Consider the following 13,523-nt stretch of genomic DNA (forward strand, 5'->3'; position numbering starts at 1 on the left):
ATATTTTTCTCTAGCCTAATCCTGAATACACACAGACCACTGCTTACTACCTACTACCAAACAACATGTGGAAACACTCTAGTACTCTCCAAAGAAATACACCTTGAATACTCCTAACAATCCCATGTACCCTATGAACAAACTGATAATTCACACACCTGGTGATAGACAGGAAACACAAACCAGTATACATGGGCAAGACACACAGAAATTTCTCCACCAAACCATATAAGCAACAACTCCCAAATACCAAATTATCTCTAGCTAATAAGAGTAAGCTCTCACACCCACAAGTACTAACAAATGACCATACCACATACCTCTAATACATACAAACACTGTTCTCTCACTCTCCCATAAAAACATAGAAATCTATCTCTTCATCAAATACATAGTCACTCCTCAAAATATGAAAGTTTAATAATAGCCCCCTACTAAAAATATAAACACATAGCTCCAGCAAGTATTCCTCCAAACAGCCATGCCCCTTGAATATACACATAAACTCAATACACACACAACTCTACACAAGCCTCCAATATACCCACAATTACCCAGGGCATTACAAATATGAACATCCTTCACCTTCTAGCACATGCCCCAAATGCACATATACTGCCACACTACCTGCATATACATACCTCCACACTCCCAAATTCTCACACAGAATTAACTCCTCCATCTTGCACCATACAGAATCACACAAACACCTCATCACACTCACATATGCAACATCCACCAGTCTTACAAATAGTCTCAGATTTGCCCTCTACACACTCAAACAGAAATACACAGCTCCTGAAAAATTACAAAAAGAAATACACATAACCATACAACATGTCCAGAATACATAATGATCCTTCTACATTCCCCAAATAAAAAACAAAATGATCATACCTCCAAGTATGATGAACACAAGCACTTTTCCTAACATTGTCCAGGCCCTAATGCAGATAACCCTTTCAAATCAGCCATTAGAGAAATCCCCAAACTCATAGGAGGAAAAAAATCCAGGTAAACATCTCCCCAAACCCTACATTACAAACACCTAATGGCCGACTCCTGGAGTTGACCTGTGAAACATCCTACACCCTCTCAAAAACACACACACAACATCCCCATAATCACAAATATCCACCCACAAAACGAACTCACACATTTCAATACGTATCAGATTTCCACCAACCAAGAAACGAACCCACACATTTGAAAACACACATCAAATTCCCTCCAACGGAAAAACGAACTCACACATTTGCATACACACACTGGATGCCCACCAACCAACTAAATACGCACAAACCCCATCTGTGCTTGCAACCCCATGATCTGGCAACACACTGCATCACTATCAGATCCAGCAAAGTCGCTCACCTCACTGACAAGACAGCAGTTTGAACGACATCGTTGGTTGAGATTTTCACGCTAAGAAAGGCATTAGTGAAACTGTGAGGAAGTAGGTGAAAGCTTCCCCTGTTGGCCCTCGTTTCCAAGGACTTGAGCTACTTCTTGCCGAACTGGAGGACGATGTGCAACTTTGGAAGAACTGCCCCAGGGCTCTCGTATTATTCTGAATGCAGGGGACACCACGACCCGCGGAGTTCCATACCTCACACGCTTATTAGCAGACCAGCGGTCACTAAACAGACTCTGCAGCCCCTCCCAGTGTTGCCCATCCCCTGGTGTAAACGACACCGGAAGTGGGCTGTGTTGGGGTAGGAAAACAGCCCTGGGTAACAAACAGCCCACAGCCTGAACAACACTGCAGAGCCCTGACGACTGAGGGGACAAACGGTATGACCATCCCCTACCTCATCCTTCATAAAAGCGACGCCAGTCCAGGTGCCTAACTTCGATGGGCGTTGGCCACCCTGCATCCAGGCTCGCGCATGCGCACCTACAGGCCCAACCACCGCAACGAACTCTGGGAGCCCGCTGCAGGTCGTTGCTGGAAGTTGGGAGAGGCCTGCCTCGCGCCCCAGTGGGCATGCGCGTAGGTCCCGGGCTCGAGGTACCCTGGAACATAGGACTCCCTGGGAAGCATCTTAATGGAAATCCTCCAGCCCTTCCCCCTGGTCCTTCTCTTGCTCTTCCTCCTCCTCCTCAGGAAGCTCCCTGACTAGCATGTGTAAAATGTGTACTTAGGGGTTTAAAATGACAAATGTGCAAATTTAAATACTACCCTTGTGGAAGAGTTTTGGAGATGTCTGCCTAAAGCACTTATCCACAAATTGGCACAAGTGCCTCCATGCCCTGTGAATGCATTTCCGGGGATTCCGAAAACTGTAGGCCCTCAATCCTACCGAGTCTGCATGTTCCATTTCACAGTTCTGGCCAAGAATTGTAGACCTGGAAACACTCGAAGACATGCTTTCCATCGTTCCATTCTTACAGTTTTTGAAGCCCATTTACTGAACTAGAATATTTTTCTTAGTATATTTACTTGGTACATGAAAGTTTTTCAATACATGATGATTCATCGATGTTCCCTTTGTTACAACATTGATCAAGATTTGGCAACAATTTCACTCACCTGTCCATCCTTTTTCATATTCTTTTGCAGACTTTCAGTCGGCAGTACAAATCATATCTCTAGTAGCAGAACCAACTCGGGGACTTGAGTTTGTCATACTTTCCAAAGCAACTGCAATCATCGTCACATCCTCTCTACGGTCATTTGCAAGATGAGACCATTTCTCACTCCACAGGATAACTCTGAAGACCACTCGTATCTAAGAACACTAAGCTTCTCCAAGTGCACAGACGGAAAACTCCACAAGACACAAGCATGGGATATTGTACTACTGTTCAGGGTCTCCCCGTGATAAAAGTTAATGTCCTGAGAAATATGTTCAAGTTGCTTCCTCTTTCAATCCCTGCAGTAGTTTGTTTTTTTTAAAAAAATAAAGTCTACCATGATTTTGCTTGAATTGCCCTCCCCTCATCTTCTCATCTTATTCTACGCCAGTCTTTCCTTCTAAGGGTCGGGGTGGTGGTAGCCAGAAACATCTTAAGGCCATAGAGAATCTTTTTCAGGGAATGTTCTCAGCATGCAACAGTCCTTCACCTTACCATCATCAGTAGGAACTCTGCTGCTACTGCAAGGCATGAATCTTGTCTTTTAAGAGATAGGGTGGCAATCCTCCAAAATCATCACCTCTCAAATCCCTTGACCAATTTCCTAAAAATTCTCTCCTTCAACAGCACAAAACACAAATGCATGTGCAGATAATTTTGACAGTGATAAACTGACATTTATGCAGTTTATGAAATGAACTTATGAAATAAAGAATCAAACAAGTTTTTCTGAGGAGTGCTACCATGATTCACATGCACATGCTGGGCTGGAGCAAGTCATGGTTATTAAGGCTGGGCTGGCTGCACACTCTAGAGCTTCCAGCAGTGGACACTACTGGGGGCCACAGCACTGTTTCCTAAAGAATGACATGTACCTGCTATATCTGCAGAGTCACTCCTAATTTCAAACCCTGGGGTTTATGTGGCCATACATAAGTACCTATTATTTTTTCAGGTTATACATTTGAATTTTATTCAGAAAGCGCAGCCTGTGTAGAAATAAGTCAAGAGCCAGATAAGAAGCAGGTTGAGAGACCCCAACCCAGGTTGATGGATCAAGAACTGAAATAAAGGAACATCAAGTAAAGCCTCTGTGCCGTGAACCTAAAAAAAAAACAAAAAAACCCAAAAAACCCATGTATAAATAGCCTAAAGGAGCACACATCATTTCTGTTGCCACTTAATACTTGAAAGGAACTTCTGGTTCTTGCCTACCTGTGGGCAAGAGCCCTCCATGGAACATCCACCCTCCCCCCAGCCCCACCACACTCCAGCCTACCAGGCCTCGGCCCCTCCCCCGCTGCGGAATGTCTGGAGCCCTACATTCTGCAGTTTAAATTCAAACACTTCCCTCCACTGGATGCTGAGCATCTGTTGGAGCAGGTCACTCTCTAGTTCCTGTACTGGAATTTTCTCATTGTGGAGGCTACTCAGGCAGCAGTGGTCAGTGTCTCAGCTTGTGAGGATGACTTCAGAAGGAGGTAAGCCTGTAGGTCCAAGGTAGGATTGTTTCAGAAACAGGGCTGCCCCTCAAAACTAGGGGTTTAAATGTGACACTTCCACTTGGGAAACATAGTTTGGACTGAAGGACAGGAAGGAGAGGGCACTGGACCTCCACAGACCTGTCACCTGGGGAGGCTGGGAGCCAAAGGAAACCTGTGATGGCAATGGACAGGAGGGCTCCCGAGATGTGGATCAGGGTGACTCTGGGGACATGCCTGGGTGTGGAGAAAGGACAGCAGCAGGCACATGCATTCTGTTTAGAGTGGAGACAAGCCAATTCGACATGTGTGTGTGGACTAGTGGGTCATGTCAGGTGGTGACACAGGGAGGGGCACGGGAAAGCCTAGTCCTCTGTCTTGTTCTTCAGGCACCTGGAGCTTGCCTCACAGTATCTTTCTAAGGGACTTGAACTCAGTATACTAGAGCTAATGGGGGCAGTGAGAAGAGGTGGTGTTAGCCAGAAAGTTGTCCAGTAGGGCTGGCTGTGGCCAAGTTTACACTGAAATGTCCTCCCTGAGGGTGAGGTTGGAAGGTAGTCCAACTGCTGTAGCCCACACTTCTCCATTCTGTCCAGCCCAGAGCTCACTTCTCCTCAGCCCATGGAGCTGCTGTTTGTTGTCTTATATTCCACAGGGACAGGGCAGCCAGGTAACTTGCACCACAATAGGGCTCTGTTCTTTGACTTGTCCAGAATTTTCCCCCCTCTTTGGCAACTTAGTTCTTCAAAGGGTTTGTTCATATTCCATATCACTGCTTCACAGACAGAAAAGATGTGGAGGGTGGTTGGTTTTCCCATGAAGCATCAGCGAAGGAGATTCCTTTTTTAAAGGGGGCAAGGGGAGTAGCACAGAAGCAGGAGGGTGGTCTTTGTATATTGAGCAAGAGTCCCAGGACACCTGTCCTGATTATTCAGGGGCACGTCATGTGTGGCTTCTTTTTCTGAAGTAGAGTGTGCATCAGGTCCTCTGAACAGGAATGTGTTCCAGACAGTTTTGTCCCTCTGACACCTGGCTCATGCATCTTCACTTTCTATTGTTGGGGAGTATGCAAGGGTAGGACCACAGACAGTCTGCCGTCCCATGACCAGTGCAAAATTCTGGAAACCCATGGACAGCCCCAGTGTTCTCTGTCCCCCGGCCCTTTTTAATTCTCTACAGCCACTGCAGGCCTCGAAATGACAAAATCTGAGGGACAAAGTACTTATTACCTCCCAGATCAGTCTCCTGACAATAGAGCTCCTGAGGGTGACAAATACTCTGAGAATGGGGGCCAGAGTGACAGAACCTGGTCCCTGTTAGGTGTTTGCTCTTTTTACTTCTGACATACATGTGCATGCTGGGCTGATGTGGTAAGAGGTTATATCAGGGTTGCTTCTTGTGGAGAGATACTACTCCAGGGTTTTTGTGTTGTTATGCATGACCAACAATGGAGAGCCATGAACTTTGAGGAAAAGGAGAACAGATGCAGATGAGGTCCTAATACTCTGGAGACTGTCTGTTCACAAAGGCACTCTGGGTACCTAGAACTTAGCTGGGAGAAGGTCACCACCACTAGTGTGTCTGCCTACAGTCATTTCGCACAGAGCAGGTTGCTGCCCGGTGCCATGTCTTGGGAGACAGCCTCTGAGGCTGGCAGGGTTTGGTGCCAGGGAATGCTCAGGGAGGCTCTTGGAGTCAGCGCTGGCTGGGGCTCTCTCTCCTCAGCAGTCAGTGGTCAAGGAGCCTTAGCGAATGGGGAGCAAGCACTCCAGTGGAGAAATTCTCGACTGGAGGTCAGAGCATAAGGCTTCGAGGACATTGGCAGATTCCACAGTTTCACCCCATCCAAATGGCACTTCTCTGTTGAGACTCACAGCTCTGATTCCCCAGCAGCTCAAAAGGAAGCAGAGAAACTCAGTCCTGTTTGCTGACTCTCACACTCCATTCTTCACTTCTCTTTGTCTCAACAGCATCTGCAGTGCTTGGACTGGATACGACCCTGAACCCTGGTGCCTCCATGACTCCTTTCACCACACTGCCCTTTCCCCAGCTGACTGTTGGCCCTGAACACCGGCCTCTTGGAGAGCAGCTTCTGCTGCCCCTGACAACCCCGTCACTGCCTCCTGGCTTCCCTCTGGCACTGCCAGGTTTGCCCAGTGCCCCTCTGGCAGCCAGAGATGCTGCTCGTGGTCTCATTGGGACTGGGGCTTGCAACATCATGGACCAGGTCAGGTCAGAAGTGGGGCAACCACAGCCACCCCAGACTGAGACCATCGTCCTGACACAGGCACCCCTCAACAAGAGTGCTCCAGAGGCCCTCTGTGGTGGTGCTGTGTGTCCTGCACCTCCATTCTTGGAAGCCTCTGCAGTGGAGACCATTTTGTCTACCTTGGCTTTGGGGGGTGCCCCAGCTGGCAAGGGAGGCTGGTATCCCAGCCTTCCTCCTCAAGCTCCACCAACAACTGCACAGCTGGCCTCCATCATCCCTCTAGTGAACGCTTGGCCTCAGCTACCTGGGGCTTCAAGCAAGGGTGGCCTGGCCACCTCTCAGTCCCAGGCCTTTCCAGATGACTTCTATAACCCCAAGAACATGTATGAGAACTTCCAACGTTGGCGTCGCTTCAAGGTCCTGGCCCGTGGGCACCTTCCCCAGAGTCCTGATGCAGAAGCTCTTTCCTGCTTTCTCATGTGAGTGTACTGGGCAGGGGCACAGGGCACTTACCTGGAGCTTTCACATAACAGAGGAATGTGGGATGGACCTGCAGGCTGGCTTACTGTCTGGGGTACTGGGGGGAAGGTCTGAGGGTGGTATCCCAGGGTACAAGTGGGAGGGGTGGATCAGCCTCAAGTCCAGGTTCATGGGCTGGTGTGAGAGTGCAGCCGCAATAACAGTAGCTGGAAAGTCTTCCCTTTGCACTCACACACACCTCCTCCCTCACCTGCTGGAGCTCATGCTGGGTGGGAAAGGGGGAACTTGTGCTCCAAAGAGCTGGGTGGAGGCCAAGTTGTACACTGTGACTGAACCTGAGGTATTACAGCCCAGTGCTCCGGTCGCTCTCCCACCTGAAGCCCACCATGACTTTGGAGGAGGGAATAGGGCAGGCCATGCAGGAGTGGGATCGCAAAAGCAACTATGACCGGATGACCTATTACGAGATGGCAGAAACGTGAGTCAGGGTTATGAGTCCCCAAAGCTGTGTGTATATATGGGGGTTGGCGGGCTGATAGCAGTGTGGGGTGTGGTGATGAGGGTTGATTGCAAGATAGGGTCCTGCTGTGATGCTGCTCACCAAAATGGATGTTCTTGGTCAGCACCAGGTCCCCATAGCCCAGAGGCCCTTGTCCTCTCTGCATGCCTCTCCCTCACCTTTGGAACGTGGGTTCTTCTGGGCTACCTCTGGTAGCTCCACCATCCTCTGATATTGAGCCATCCTTAGGTCAACATGAAGGCTCAGGGCAGGCTGGAATGAATGTGCCCAACCCAGTGGGCTCAGACTCCAGCCAGAGGGGCAGCCCACCTCCGGCCTCCTCAGTGGCCTGGGTCATGAGAGCCACAGGGCACTTGCTCCCCATCCTTCCATCAGCGGCTGCCTTTGCTGGGCTCAGTGTGGCCTCCTCCTCAGTACAGCTTGTGCCTTCCTCACCCTCCAGGTTCATGGAGCTTGAGGCAGAGGAGGAGAAGCAGATTCAGAAGTCGCAGTTGATGAAGCGGGCACAAGGCCTGCATCCAGCAGCCCCAATGAGACCTGATCCTCAGGGACCCTCAGCCCATATGGTGGGCCCACAGCCAGGTACAACAGAGTGTTCCCACTAGAGTCTATGGTCAATGGCAACAGAAGCCCAGGGCAGGCCAGTGTCCCCATCTGTGTCATTTCCCTTCAAGGGGACTTTGATCTTCAAGTGGAACAGCCACAAGAGCCAGGGCCTCAGCTGCCCTTGGTCACCATGGGGTCTGGATCTGGTCAACTTTTGCAACCCCCTCTCCCACCTCCCTGTAAAATGACCCAACATGAAGTCTGCTAAGATACTGGCTGGTTAGGGGCTCCCCTGGAGAATCTGTGGCTCCACAGAACCTGACACGTGCCTCTCTTGGGTACTCCCACCTGGCCTCTCTCTTCACACAGTCACATGGCTTCAGGTGGTGCTGACCCAGCCACGCCCAAGTTAGTGCTCCCAAACGCTGCCCTCACCATCGGATTCTCAGGACCGGGAATCTGGAGCCCCTCACACTTCCTGCTCTTCCCTCTCTGCCCCAGTGTGCATTCCCATGGAGGACATACCCAGGGCCCAGGGTGCCCACAGACCCCAGGTGACCCAGGAGACTGAGACATCTGATGAGATCCCCCCTGAAGCCGTACAAGAGTACATGGACATCATGGATGAGTTGGAGGGGCTGACCCACTCAGCCACAGGGGACAAAGGTGGAGAACGGGAAGAGGACAGAAAGGAGTTGCAGCAGGAACAGGATGAGACTTGCCTGGACCTGGGTCTCCTGAAGTACCTTGAATATCTGTGTGACCAGGACGACTATGTCACCCAGGTGGGCTGGGTCAGAGCTCTGGGGTCGACAGGATTCCAGGGAGTGGCGCTCTAGAACCCAGCCCTGCAACGTGTGTGTGTATGTGTGTGGTGTGCTATCTGTGTGCAGATATTCTTATGTGAATATGTGTAGGTGAGGACCAAGAGGGTGTAAAACACCCACCTTGTACAAGAGGATGCGGTGGGCCTTTGCTTTTCCACTTTTCCTGTATGTTCTGCTGACTCACAAGTTACTCACAGCCTCGTCCTTTTGCTCCAGGTGAAGGCCATTCCCGACGAACTCCTGAAACAAGTGGTTACCATAGAAGCAATGCTGGAATTCCTGCCCGAAGCTGAAAAGATGGCACAGCAGTTAGGACTCCCTCCTGTCCAGGTGAGCCAGGGTAGAGAGAAAACTTAGGAGGATGGGAGGGAACTCTAGGTGGGTCAGGAAGGGAGGGACTCCAGGTAGATAAAAGGTTAGGGGACCCCAGGTGAGCCACAGGAGGGAGCATCTGGTAAAGCAGGGCCTGGAGCAACCCAGAACAGGGGTGCATGTGACTCTCTCCACCCCACCCCTGCCTGTAGGCATGGCACTGGTGGGGCACCTCTGGGCTGCAGGCAGTGCAGGAAAGCTAGAAAGAGAGGACTATGAAAAGAAGAGGGTGATAGGAAGGAATTTGGGGAGACCAGAAGGGGAGGGAAGGACACAGAGCTGGGATTACAAGACAGGAGGATGGCGAGAGAGCCACGTGTCTGTTTGGGATTTGACTCACTGTGTCACCCCCTGCCCTCCTCCCCCTAATGCCATTGTCCCATCACCCACACACCTCTGTCTCTCACAAATGTGTGTGGAGACAATCGCTGTCCTCCTCTTCCTTTCAGCCAGTAGAGTACGAGGTCCTGGCCTCCAAGGTGGAGGAGGGTGTGCAGGCACCCCAGAGTCATGGTGCACCCCAATTGGACTCCAGTCCTTCAGAGTCTGTGGCCAGCCAGGATGCCCAGAGGTGTGCCCACCACCCCCAGCTGGGGGTCAGTGACAAAGGCTTCCCACCAGAGACTGACTTCCAGGGCCGTCAAAAGCAAGGTGGAGGAGATGCACACCTGACCAAGCCCAAAGCCTTTGCTGTCTCATCAGGACATCAGGAGTGCCCAGCACTGAGGGCTCCATGCTTCTCCCCTCTTCCCCAGGGGTACAAGCACGCTTACTGTAGGCGGGTGCCCAGGGATGCCTCCACTCCCAGAGAGACCTCTCTTGTTAGAGAAACTCTCAGGTCAATGGGCAGGCCCAGTGAGAATGAGGAGGACCTCCCCAGTCTGACCTTCCTCATGGCCTCTCCTAAGAACCTGCTGCCCTGTACTCTCTCTCTGAGTCCTGTCTCTGCCCCAGGCCTTGCCTGCCCTGGAGGTCGGGGGCACAGGCCAGCTGCCCAGTCCCAGACCCAAAAGAGAAAGCGTGACCAGTCTGTCACAGGGACTTGGAGGAAGCGGCAGTGTAGCTACTGTGGAGCAGCGCCATGTCCCTCGTACTGCCAGCCTCAGACAAGATGGGGGTGCCCAGACCAGATATGACCTGGCTGTTCCTCACAGGAGCCAAGGGCTCATTTGTCACCCAGGGGCTGATTCTGGCTGTTCTACTGACATGGGAAGGAGGGTGGGAGACAAGGAGGGAGGGAAGAAATATTAGGGTGGGGGTGGGCCTGGGCAAAGCTGGGAGGGGGTTTTTTTACTGACATGGGAGGGGATGTGGGAGGCAAGGAGGGAGGGCTGGAACATTAGAGGGGGGTGGGCCTGGGCAATGGTGGTGTGGGGGTGGGTGGGGAGAACAGCACCTTTGGGGCATTGTGTATTAATTAGGAATAAAGATGGTTTTGTTTAGAAATGCTCTGAGGGCTGCTTTCTGCATACTCGGGTCTGTGCTGCTTCTCAGTGAGGGGCACCAATAGGAAAAGCAAATGTGGAGGTCATGGGTGTTATGGATTGTCAGGTGACACTTCAGTCCCTGCTTCCAGTTTGATGCGGGTGCCCTCCAACTGCTCCTGGGAGCCCACAGATCCCTGATCCCCAGGGAGCCTTCCCTTTACCCCTACTCCCAAGGCTAGCCTAGGTGCTGGGCTTCCTGGGGCCTCTCATCATTATCTGTATCCTGAACCTTCTAGAAATGAGCAGCTGCTTTGGAGACTTTAAGCCCTCTGGGCCACAAACCAGGTTTCTGGGATGGACTGGAGTCAGCCTTGTCTTTAGGGAGCTTCATTGTGCTTTCCAGAAGCAGTCAAACCAGGAGGCCGCACAATCCTCAGCTCTCCCAGGGTTTCCTGTGTGAGTGGTCTGACTGGAGAGGAAAAGACTTGGCTTCAGGGGACAGGCTGTCTGCCTGTGTGGCTGTTTGCAGGAGAAGCGTCCTCCTGTCTCAGTGGAATGATTAAGTGTGGAGGGTGGAGGAGGGGGTGAGACTGGAATGAGGGGTGACGAGAGAGTAATGGGTTGCCTGTGAGAGGTGTGTAAATGAGGAAATGACAGTGGATGGAGAGGATACCAAGTCCCTTGCAGGATTGGTGTGGGAGTGTCTTGTCCAACTGAGGAAGGAGGACCCATCTACTGTGGCTAGGGGACTGGGCTCAGTGACCATGTGTCTTCAAGACACCCACAACTACTGTGTCTTCCCTCCCAACTATGGGCGTACTCTTGGGTGAACCCATGTTGAGAAGAATTATATTTGCGTGGAAAACAATTCCTACTTACACACCGTGACCCAGTTTCTCTCATAGAGCACTACAGCAGGGGCAATAGGGGATGATGGGGGGCCCCAGAGTGGTTGGAAGCTGGAGATCCAGGCTGACAGAGGGATCCTCAGTCATCCTGCAGTGGGTGCTGGTACACACCCCACAGTCAAAGCAGAGACCTGAACCACAGATGTAAGAGTTATGTGAGCAAGCAGTGAGGGACAAGAGCAGAGCCGAGGAGGCCCCTGTCTCCAGAACTGCCTTGGCCCAGCTCTACTCCCACATGGACATGCCCTTGCCCTCACCCCCTTTCCTCTTGGTCAATGCCTGTTCTTTAGGTTTTAAGTTCTGATTCCTTCCCTGGGCCCAGGTTGTGTCAGGAAGGCTCCCTGAAAACGGTTCCATTTTCACCTAGCATGCAAAGCTGTGGCTCAGGGTGGTTGTCTGGCAGCAGTAGGTGGTCTGGTCCCCCACAAAGAGCTTAGGCAAGAAGGGACTCATGTCAGCATGGCAGACCCTCACCCACCTGCCCCAGAATCACAGTTCATCCCTTGGGCCTTCTTGTGCTGCCTTCCCTCCTCTCATGCAGCCAGTGAGCAGCCTGTACATCTCCCAGGCCTCCTGGGCACTTTGTGAAGACACTTCTCCTCTTGGGCCACACTTTCCCCAGCTGCTGCCCTCTCCTTGTCCACACAGAGAAATGGGCTCAGAGGTCATGCGAGACTCAGTGTGTGCTGTAGGGCTGGTCCAGAAGCTGACACTTCTAGTGGATGAGCATTCTCCCCATGTGCCCACCCAGTGCTCCCCTGCCTGTGGTGGCAGGCACTGGATGCAAATGTGGTAGTGGTGGGACAGAGCGTGGACCCTTCTGTTCCTTGGTGTAGATTGGTCCTGTGATCTCTCTGCTGGCAGAGTGTTTGTGGTGAAACAGGGTTACACATTTCCCTCTCAGGGTTGTGGGAACTCTGAGTGAGTTGTGTTGCAAGGGAACTTACCTGCTCCACCTCTGTGTGTGTTGGGCCATCAGTCACTATTATGAGGTTCACAGCTGACCCTTGGGTTTCTCTGTGTCTGTTCTCACTTGCCTGGCAGTTTCTGCTTTTGAGTCCTGGTTTGGAGGAGCAGTTCCCAGGAGGAGGCAGAATCCCAGCTCCCCCCACCTGCAAGCCCTGTGAACCCTGAAATCGTTCTGAGACAATTTCACAGGAGGGACGATTTCACAGGAGGGATGACTGGAGACCACCATTGCTTCAATCTTGGGTAAGTGCAACTCCACATGCCAACTTTTAGAGATGTGCACATTAGTCTTTGGAAAATACTAGTGTAGGGACAGTGGGAAGTAAAGAGAAGCAGTGTTTCAAATCTTTGTTGCAGCCAACCTTCCATGTTACAGAACAAGAAACTTTGCAAGGACCTTTGGCAAGGAACAACAAACATGACTGTTTGCAAGGACAGTGCATAAGGTAGGAATCGGGAGAAGTTACTAGGGACTGAAGTAGAATCTGGAAATGACAGTGCCCTCCCAGCCAACCTCCATGGAAATCATGATGCTCATACAGAGAACATGCTCCCTGTGTGCTCAGTGCTCTCTGGTGCTCCACCCCCTTGTAGCTCACTAGGTGTCCACAGAGAGTCTGGGAGAGAGTCACACTTCACCATTTTTCTGTGAGGAAAGTGGGCTCAGAGAGGTCAGGTGGCTGAGTTGCACAGCCTGCAGGTTGCCCAGCAGGCACTGGGACTGCCTGGCCAGCACCATTGGGGTTTGGCTCCAGAGACTTCCTCCTCCTCCACTAGGAGTAAATTCCCTGGAGAAATCCATGGCATCCTGGGAGAAATCCCAGTGACACAGGGGCAAGCCCTGTCACCAGCCCCATGGTTCTGAAGTGCCATCTCATTGTGGGTTGAGGTTGAGTTTTCCTGACATCAAGCAACTTTTCATACACTTATTAGCCATATACCTATCTTCTTTGGAGCAATGTGTATTCATGCTTTGCTCATATTTAGTTGTTTTTATTGTCTTTTATTCTTGAGCTCCAAGAGTTCTGTATACACTCCAGGTCAAAAGGGTCTTTCCAAAGATGTGGTTTCCACAAATTCTCCCACTTTGTGGGTTGTCCTTTATTTTCTTCTCTTTTTTTTTAGTTTCTTTTTTAAAAATTTTATTTAGTTATTTTTCAAGTACAGTTTTTTGTGTATTTCTCCCATCCCAGCCCTTCCCACCCTG

The 13,523-nt window shown here is 51.0% G+C and overlaps 1 protein-coding gene across 1 annotated transcript; it reads left to right on the forward strand.

Annotated features, from left to right (window-relative positions):
- Positions 1-1,889: 1,889 nt before the first annotated feature.
- LOC128628414 (NUT family member 2G-like) lies at positions 1,890-10,148 on the forward strand. Its single transcript, XM_053672133.1, has 7 exons — positions 1,890-1,941; positions 6,029-6,746; positions 7,097-7,225; positions 7,710-7,861; positions 8,315-8,598; positions 8,857-8,970; positions 9,462-10,148. Exons 1-7 carry the CDS (start codon positions 1,890-1,892, stop codon positions 10,146-10,148), a joined length of 2,136 nt encoding a protein of 711 aa, XP_053528108.1.
- The last annotated feature ends 3,375 nt before the right edge of the window (positions 10,149-13,523 follow it).

This window comes from Artibeus jamaicensis, unplaced genomic scaffold (genome assembly GCF_021234435.1).
Source record: "Artibeus jamaicensis isolate MK-2021 breed Jamaican fruit bat unplaced genomic scaffold, CSHL_Jam_final contig_729, whole genome shotgun sequence".
Classification (NCBI taxonomy): Eukaryota; Metazoa; Chordata; class Mammalia; order Chiroptera; family Phyllostomidae; genus Artibeus; species Artibeus jamaicensis.

Excerpts from the sequence above, each read along its gene's own strand:
- LOC128628414 (XM_053672133.1), top strand. The coding sequence starts at position 1,890 with ATGCGCACCTACAGGCCCAACCACCGCAACGAACTCTGGGAGCCCGCT. Across the intron at positions 7,862-8,314 it reads ACAGCCAGGTACAACAGAGT|TGTGCATTCCCATGGAGGAC; the intron begins GTTCCCACTAGA and ends TCTCTGCCCCAG. Across the intron at positions 8,599-8,856 it reads AGGACGACTATGTCACCCAG|GTGAAGGCCATTCCCGACGA; the intron begins GTGGGCTGGGTC and ends CTTTTGCTCCAG.